The sequence below is a fragment of the Seriola lalandi genome, unplaced genomic scaffold (assembly GCF_002814215.2).
Source record: "Seriola lalandi dorsalis isolate HSWRI2012SDOR001 ecotype SW California unplaced genomic scaffold, Sedor1 jcf7180002054474, whole genome shotgun sequence".
NCBI classification, from domain to species: Eukaryota; Metazoa; Chordata; class Actinopteri; order Carangiformes; family Carangidae; genus Seriola; species Seriola lalandi.
In genome coordinates, this window is record NW_019525027.1 from 1,161,878 (window position 1) to 1,170,952 (window position 9,075).

Consider the following 9,075-nt stretch of genomic DNA (forward strand, 5'->3'; position numbering starts at 1 on the left):
TGTATGGTAAATATGAGCATATGTTAAATTGTGTAAAAAACACAATCTGCTGTTATATAGTGGGTTATGTTCTGGACTATAGCTTAGCTAGGACAAAACCTCCTATAGAATAGAAAATTGACATTTACTGCCAGCAGCTGGTGAGCTCAGCTTTGTAAAAACTGCAAAGAGGGAGTAACAGCTAGTCTGGCTCTGTCCGAAGATAACAAAATCTGCCAACCAATTAACAAGCTCATTGATGAGCGTGTTATATTTTGTTTAATCATGACAAAAAAACAAAGTATAAAACAGGGTTATGCGCTTTAGCTTAATATTTACCATACAAGCATGCAAGTGGAATACTATCATGTCACTTCGAAAAAAAGGTGTATTTAGCAAAATGTAGCGACAGCATTTCACCGTTTCTGAATCGTTTTGTAATAAAACAACCTCACAGTGTGAGTGATGATGGCACGTTTGTTTTGTTACAGTAAAAGAAAATGTGAATGACGCAAGAAATCTCACAAGGAAGTGATCTCTAAGAACAACACATAAAGGAGGCAGATGAAAAGTCAAATGAGTGTAAAAACAAAAACAGCAAACAGTGACAATGATTTAAGTCTCTGCCTCATTGTAGGTGCTTGGTTTAACACAAGAGGCCACTGCTGTATTATTTTACCGACTGATTCTTTTTTCAAATACAAAGCTGATGTTGACAGTAACACATGACAAGCTCTTTGAATAGAGCTCTCAACGACATGTGGCCCTTTGGCATCAACCCTCAGTAAAGCTTTTAGAAATTTAAATTATGTCTCAAGCATATATTAAAGTTGGTGTCAGTATCAGTTCCCTTTCACAGAGAGCTGCCACATTATGATCTGATCTGACTTGTGAAGGTGGAATACAAATGATGCAACAGTGTAGAGCTGTGTGAAATGAACATAAGTACGTTCTGCCATCAGTCTAAGCTCAAAGAAGTAAGTGATTGGTTATAGATGAACTACGTACTCTCTGACAGATTACGATCTTCCCACTCTGAGTCCAGCTCTAAAATTTTTTTCATCGAATTTTCATTCATTTATTCTAATTATATAATAATTTGTCTAATTACCCTGGTACTCAATAAATATGGGCATATTTTGCAGTTGATTATGCTCCCTTGTATTTGAATGTGTCTCGGCTACTAATGCCTCCCACCAGTCTCCATTTCCTTCATTTACAAATGAATCTGAAAAGCAGTTTCTGGCCTCGGTTTTACTAGAAAAAATGCCCTAAAAACTGAAATTACATATTGAGTTATGTAATATGTTGTCACATATTGAGATAACTTCTCAGTTGGGTCACTAGGTCAAAACATTTTTTTCATTAAATAATAAACTGTATCAGTGGCATGTGGCTTTTTAGGTGCACAAGAACATACCTCTACTTTTGCCACAGAACTGCCTAAACTAAGACTAAACCTAAACCTTGACAGTCTAGACAGTCAAAGCCCTGAATGGGTATATTTTAAGACTGTTGTATGAAAGAATATAAAAAATTAAAATCTCTGGATCCTGCCCTTTCTTTTTGTGTCTTCTGACATTAAAAACATGACATATGAAATATTCAAGGACCCCAAAGGCAACAAAATGCCAACGTACCATGACTGAGTTCAGTCATAATCAGAACGAATACAGTCATCTTTTTAAAATACATACTAGAGATGGCCTTCCAGCACCACACACAATGTTGTCTAATTCAACACAAGAAACAAAGTAAGACAAAGTCGGGATAACCTCCTCAAATTTCCTCAATGTTTTTTTATTTTTGCTACATAAATGATACATGACTGTACCATTTGTTGCAGTACTTCAGCTGGCTGCAGCTCTGCTGTGTCCCTGTTGTGCCATCACTGCAGTTTCCTGTAGCTTCTTCCATGTTTGGGTGATTGCTTTGTTCCTTTCATCCACACACAGTGCTCTTCACATGAAAACACAGGAAACACTTGACAAGAGAACACTTTTCAAATATGAAGTGATTGTGGTTTGTCCTTGGGGTGGAGATCTGGACACCACATATTCAGATTATAGAGTCATAAAGACACAAAGAATACAAACCTTTGCTGAAGGTAGAGATTGCAGGTTTCCTCTAAAGTGTCAAAGCTCAGTGTTTTTTGTCGAGGAGAATCTGGAGGTGAAGCAATATACTGCTTAAGGATGTCAGACTCTCCAAAATGGAAGATGAAAAGCTGACTCTGACTGTCTTCTTTAGAGGATGCTCTGTAGCTGGGGTCCTGATCACCTGCATGACACACATGTTTGTGCAGCTTTTCTGTATACATATCCACATTAATATGAACTTAACTTAAGGGCATACTCCTCTAGAAGATTACCAGCAACTCCCTCATCATTACTTCTCCTGAACCTCACAAATCTTTGGTGTGGTCTAATGAAAAACAAAGCAAATATTTGTCTTTGGATTTACCTCGTATGAGCAGAGTTTGCTGTTGGCTGTTCAGAGCATAAACAGGGTTGCAAGAGGTAGCAATCAGATGGGTTTTAGGAGGCATCAAAAAGCACACAGTTTGTTTGTTGATGACATCTTGGAGGAACATTTTTCCATCTCTTTGCACCTGAAGGAACTAGTTGAGGCAAGAAAAATAAGACAGCAGGATCAAAGAAGACTGAAATGGTAATACTGTTAGGATTAATTCCTTTTGTATTCCTTTTATAAAAGAAGTTCAGTGTTCCTACCAAGCCCTGCAGGAATGGCACTGATGCAGTGATAGTTGAGAGGTCCCCACTGTCTTTTGGCCTGTAGCAATATAGGGAATAATATGTGTTAATGTTTTTTTTTTGTTGTTTTTTTTTACAGTATGACTGCATGTATGTCACTCAGGTAACCTTTCAGTGAGCAGCATTGCGCAGGATTGTGTCCCTTGTCCTGTGGTGATTGTGTGAATTGCTCCACTTTTACACACCACCAAAAGATGGACCTCTGCTACAGGAAAAGTCTGGGAATCATCAGTACACGCAGGCCAGTAATCCACAAATTGCATCCTGGAGAAGGCACTGTCTGCTGCTGAAATTATGACAACAGACAATGGAGACCCTGAGGGAAAGACAAGAAAATGTCAGAGAAAGAGAATCAAACTGGCCATAACTAACATAATCTATAAACCTCTAACAAGCCAAAATGTTTGTTTTAACCACAAACCACAAATTTAACCACAGAAATACCCAGAAATGCCCCTCTGTTTTTGTGTTGGTACTGTTTATCATATTATGCAGTAATTTCCAGCCACTTCTGAACCTCAACTTGATCATTTCGACACCAATGAGCAGCAACTTTACTCCACCATACACAAGAAACTAATTTCAGCCAGCTCATGACCACCGGTGAGGATTGGGACATTGATCGACTGGTAAATCGAATGGCTCAGCTCATTCTACTCCACAACCTTGAACCTTGTGTGAGGATTTTAATTTATCCAAACATTTTTACTTTGAAATTTTGTGTTGTATTTTACTCCTGCAAGATGTAACAAATAACTTAGCTTAAATCAAGACTGTGTAACTTTAGCTAAACAGCAGCAATAACCACAAAGTGGCAACTTCATTAACACTTTTGTGATAAAACCATGAAATGATTATTAGTGATATGCTAAGCAGTAGTGTAAGGATAGCATAATACATGCTGAGCTTGTATTATGATGATGATTTGTGACACAATAGCTGTCAAGGCTCAGACAGCAGGATACTTCTCCGTCATTTGATCTATTCCGATATAACTTATTTAAACATATGTTTCATATTAATTGTCTTTTTACTGACAGGGGTTTGTAGGCAGAATACAAAAGACATAAAGACATACCTATACCATATATGATAACCTTGCAAAATAAAAAATGTATTTACCTGGTATCTAGATAAGACAGAGAAGACTGGTGCTCAGTACGACTTTGTAGCTTATCAACAACAGTAACAGTGGTTTAGAGGCACAGTTAGAGGCTAAACAGTATAGACATATACTTTATATGTCTGTTAATTAAATAACATAGATGTGCATGAAACACAGTAAAACTATCACCATCCTACTGAAGCTGATGGCAGTGAGGAAAGTGTGAAAGCAGAAATATTTCTCTATTTTTCTTTCTTTTCACCCTGTTCACATCATGTAGATACTATGCTATACTATAAATGCCTGTATACTATACTATAAATATTACTTGTAAAGGCAGGAATATGATGTTTACACATTATGTGAGAACTCAAAATTTTTTTACACAACATATCAATAACGAAGAGTTTTCAAGTAAGAGAAATGTAATAAACTGTATTGCTGTCGACTACTAGACACTGGGGTCAGATTTGATAGAAAGTAAGAGGTACCTCACTTTAAGATTTTCTCACCAGATCGTCGGTCCCAGACACACACTAAAGCATTATCCAGTCCAAGAGCTATGTAACAGTTGCATCTACTAACAGCAGAGCAGAGGATTTCCTTCGCGTTTGGCCACAACACATCCGGCATGGGTTCGGCATCTGAATCAAAAAGAAAAGGGTTAAAACCAAAAATATACAGTATGCCTATTGCTGTCATTCATACAAAGACAAAAAGCATAGTAGACATGAGCTATTAACAACAGGAAACACATTTTAAAGATGTGGTTATCAGTATCCAGTACATTAATCTCTGAACAACTAAATATTCTACCTGGTTTGCTCGTTGGTGCTTTTTTCAGCAAATATTGAAAAAGATTATGACTGCCACTCCACCACACACAGACAGCAACGGGCAATTCTGCTGATAAAAAGGACAGAGATTAAAGATGATATCAACAGGAGCAGGGCCTGTCACTTCTGACTTGAAAATAGGGACAGAATGATTGTGAGGGATAAAATCCAACAAAATAGTCAGCAGGACTACACCCTTACGTCTGTCCACCCATTCACCAAAGGTTACTCACTTAAACAGAAAGACCCTGTTTATGATCTATTATTCGGAAAGTGCCAAATATTTTTATTGGAAATGGCTTTCTGAAACAGTACTAGCCAACTGTTTTACATTTCCTTTATTATAGAAAACTCACATATCGACATGTAAAATCACCCAGCTCCACCCCTCCTCCATTACAAACCTGGCTGAGACTTTTCTTTACCGTCCCCAGGAAACTGACCACAAGGCAGAAGAAAGTGCTGGGTGCAACGTCTGCAAAAACAAACACAAAATAAACCAAGAGTGCATGTAACTAATGTGAGAAAGCTGCATTTACATTAAATGATTTACATGATTCACAGGCAATATTATGAAGGGCACAATATTACGGCCCTAGCCATGAATTAGTTTGCCTCAACCCCAACCCCAGCCCCATCATATCCATTCATCTCCCCCAAAACCTTTTCATTATTAAAATACCTTTAATCCTGTCTCTGAGTCTCTGTGTCTGCTTTTGGGTTCAGATAATCAAATATGAATGTTACACACAATTTTAGTTGCAGAAGCAGAGCAGACACAGCACAACCAAAAAAAGTACTTCAAAACACATCATGCAAAACCTTTGGTCAAAGACTGTATGCGTATGTGCATCAAATAAAGCAGTCAGTCAAGCAGTCATGGCAGTTCAGCTGTGAAATGCTGATTTTATTTGTGTAAACTTTATTGTACCTCAGGCTTTCATTTGTTTCTTTTGATTTTTCTTCATTTGTATTCAAAGAGTGTCGGTGACGCTTGGTGACTATGTCCACAGCCAAATAATGTGTCAAAAAGTCTGTGGTCTGCACCTCGCCTGGACCTTCCAATGCCGTCCCTGCAAAACAGCAAAAACATGATAGGATATTGACTTTGCTGCACTCTTGACTGGAGTGTGTTCTCACACCTTCACTTCCTTTTCTAACAGCAGAAAAAGAGTAATTGATGACACCTCTATACAAACGATATACAGCATAACTGCCAGATACATCCATGCTTCGTCTGATTATATAATACAATATTGTAATATTGTAAAATTGTACCTTCTGGAATTTTGGGTGGCTTTATTTTAGTTGCCACTGACAATGGAGACCATTTCACATCCACATCTCCAGAAGAGTTTTGTTCCTGAAGATTAAAAAAGAAAGACCAACATAATATGCAGTTCAATATATAACTATTCAGTAGTTTTCACAGTTAACTCATAGAATTTGTAATTCAATAACATACATTAAAAAAAAGGAATCCACAAAAGTCAGTGGAAAAATGTTTCCCAATCAGGTCAGTAAAGAAAAAACAAAGGAGGGCATGACAGAAAACAAAAGGACTTCGACTGGCAGCTACTCTGGATTTCAACACATTCAGTACATTTCAAGCTTCGTGATATTCCCCAAGTAGCATCAAGTTCAAGCCTTTTTGTTTTTCTTCATGCCATTATGTATTTGTGCACATACAGTAGTTAGCATCGTCTCACTTTTCAGCATTAATTTATTTAATAATATACAAATGAAAAAAGTTCACATTCAAAAGTTAGTTGATAATCAGTTTTCACTGTTAACAAGATGCTTAATATGATGCCTAATACACAATCAAGTTCAAACCAGCCTAACAATTAAATTACAGTACAACACCTGCGTCTGTGACACTGCCATCTCTAACTCCTTCAGCCAGGTTTCTGTTGGGAAGCGATAGACTTCGAGCCAAACAGCACCGTTGCCTGATAGGAAATATTAAATTCATGTCATTCAGTACTTGATTGTTAAGTCTTTAATTAAAATCACACAACGAAAAATACCTCGAACAAGAAGTGAAGTCCTTACTTACAACTGATTGATGCAGCTCCATAATGTCCCCCTTGAGATATTTCAAAGGTCAAACAAATGCTCCTTTTGTTGATATCTTCCTAATATTGACAGAATGTTTTTAAATCTCATTTAAAAAAAATATTTTTCTGTTGTAAATGCAAAAAGTGACACCTATATGCAACAAAAATAGACTAATGTAGATAGACGAAGAATGTTTTGTAAAACAATACTAAAAAAACAACTAGATTCATCCTTAACCTAATAAACTATAAATACAGTTGTCAACATCACATTTAGACTGTGTTCATTCATCTTTGTAGAAATTCAGAGATTGTAAAAAAAAAGTATGACAAGGAATATTTCAAGAGATGACTGATAAAATACAGTGTTGAACGACAATACGCACCATGATGTTAACAACACTGAGGAGGTGAATGCTGTCACAGTGATATGCAAAGACTCTGGCAACACCTGCAGTGGTAGATGATAGCAGCTGATGTAAATGTGACAATACAATTTTAACACAGTACTTTCTGAAAGCCTTTTTCAGGTTTCCAGTTTTATCCTTTCTTTCCTCTAATTCCCATTGTTTCAGTTCAGTGCATCATAATTCATGACTTGAGAAGCACACTAGTGCATTTGAAGTGTTCAAATGAATGTCACTCTGTATTTGTCCAATGAAGAAAACCTGGCAATTTAGGGATATAGAAACAGGCTCATAAGAGGCATACAACCCACCCATATCATCAATTGTGCCGAGTAGATAGGCCAACTCAGCCATTCTGTTCATCTGAATACATGTAATTTCCAGTCTGTCCTCAAGCCAGTCTGCAACACAGGTCAGAGAAGACGCACACCACACAGACAAGCCCTGGGAGTGACCCAGACTGAGGAACCTGCCGTCTTCCGAGCATGCAAGACAGTTGGTGCTCTCTGGAAGCTGAAGGATAAGCAAAACAGTCAAATGCGAATACCTAGATTTTCTTTGGAAAACACTTATCTTTTGTTCAATAAACAATTTATTTTCATTAGTAGAATAAATAGCGAGGACTGGATGTGCCTGTAAGACTTCTGAACATATTTGATATTGAGTCAAACAAATTATCTTGACTTGATTTGACATTCTTCAAAATAACATACTTGTCAAGTCTTTGACGGTGCATCTAAGTCATGAATCTGTACCTGTGTTGCACCAGATGGTCCCAAAGTTTCCTGTCTTGAGTTCTCTGCTTCCATGAGTCTGGTGTACCTATGTTATGAGCACATCAAATTAGCAAAAACATCCACAGGTAAATAGTTTTTAGTTGTCAAATAATTGTAATAAAGTTAAAAATAAGTGCATCAAAGTACATCAGATATGTAACTGTAATCTAACTGTAAAGTAAATCATACAATACTGTAATTCAAGTATTGTCAGCAAATTAGGTATCAATGTCTGGGTCTGACTGAGGAAAAGGCATGTAACGTTATCAGTTTACTGATTCACTTTTACAAATTAACACCAGAGATTACAGACAACAAAAATATCTAAAGCTAATGAGGTGTGTAATTAGCAGTTAGCTAACACTGAAAAGGTGTTGGTTCCTGCTAACCAACAATATACTTCTATATCCAAGATTAACTAAGAACATGGAAGGGTGAACTCTTGTGACCTTACGTTAGCAAATTAAAAATATCGTTTCAAAGCCTCGTAATTATCACCACTGGATCGAATTCTTACCTTAATTCGGCCACAGTTAAAGATGGTCACGCTAGCAGCCTTTGAGAATGCTAATTGTTTCACGGTCGTCGTGACAACAGTGTCTCCATGGACGTACTGTTGCCAGGTGGGTATGCGGAGCACCTAGACCCGTCAAGTAACTCCATGTCAATACTATCAATTCATGATTATACGGTTATTTTTACAGACCCAGCATGCTGTTATTTTCTCACATTTCAGTTTAAGTCTTAATATTCCATGGTTAAAACTCAGTCACGGATAAACGGTTTCTGATATCTGTGAAACGGGATCAATATGGACAATATATGGCTTTGTTGTAGTCTACAACCATGAAAATGGAGTACAATCAATAGTGAGAAATGATGAAAGCTGGTGTTTTTGTACACATACACAGACACAAAGTGGCTTTAATAAAAAAAACCTTGATAAAGTCTGTGGATTTTAGTGGATTATTTATCAGCAAAGGAGACAGAATAAAATATTTTCAGTAGGCCTACAATATTCTTAGAAGGGCTTTATAAAGGGTTTATAAGTTGTGAATAATGGCATTATCATTAGTTAATGAAACTATATGAACAGCTGTTGTGTTTGCTAGGTTGTGAAAAATCCCTCTTTGCTTTG

The 9,075-nt window shown here is 37.0% G+C and overlaps 1 protein-coding gene across 1 annotated transcript; it reads right to left on the bottom strand.

The window, feature by feature from the left end:
* Positions 1–1,774: 1,774 nt before the first annotated feature.
* Positions 1,775–7,979, bottom strand: wdr93 (WD repeat domain 93). Its single transcript, XM_023412010.2, has 15 exons — positions 7,917–7,979; positions 7,473–7,674; positions 7,141–7,205; positions 6,754–6,832; positions 6,561–6,646; positions 5,973–6,057; positions 5,626–5,767; positions 5,099–5,169; positions 4,675–4,761; positions 4,371–4,502; positions 2,862–3,069; positions 2,712–2,772; positions 2,443–2,599; positions 2,076–2,259; positions 1,775–1,938 (listed from the first exon to the last, which is right to left on the bottom strand). Exons 1-15 carry the CDS (start codon positions 7,968–7,970, stop codon positions 1,830–1,832), a joined length of 1,722 nt encoding a protein of 573 aa, XP_023267778.1. The 5' UTR covers positions 7,971–7,979; the 3' UTR covers positions 1,775–1,829.
* Between the last annotated feature and the right edge of the window lie 1,096 nt (positions 7,980–9,075).

Bases quoted from the DNA above. Each gene is read 5' to 3' on its own strand.
- wdr93 (XM_023412010.2), bottom strand. From the start codon at position 7,970: ATGGAAGCAGAGAACTCAAGACAGGAAACTTTGGGACCATCTGGTGCA. The intron at 7,675-7,916 runs GTACAGATTCAT...CTTATCCTTCAG, and splicing joins GACCATCTGGTGCAACACAG to CTTCCAGAGAGCACCAACTG. The intron at 5,768-5,972 runs GTACAATTTTAC...GCTGTTTTGCAG, and splicing joins GCCACCCAAAATTCCAGAAG to GGACGGCATTGGAAGGTCCA.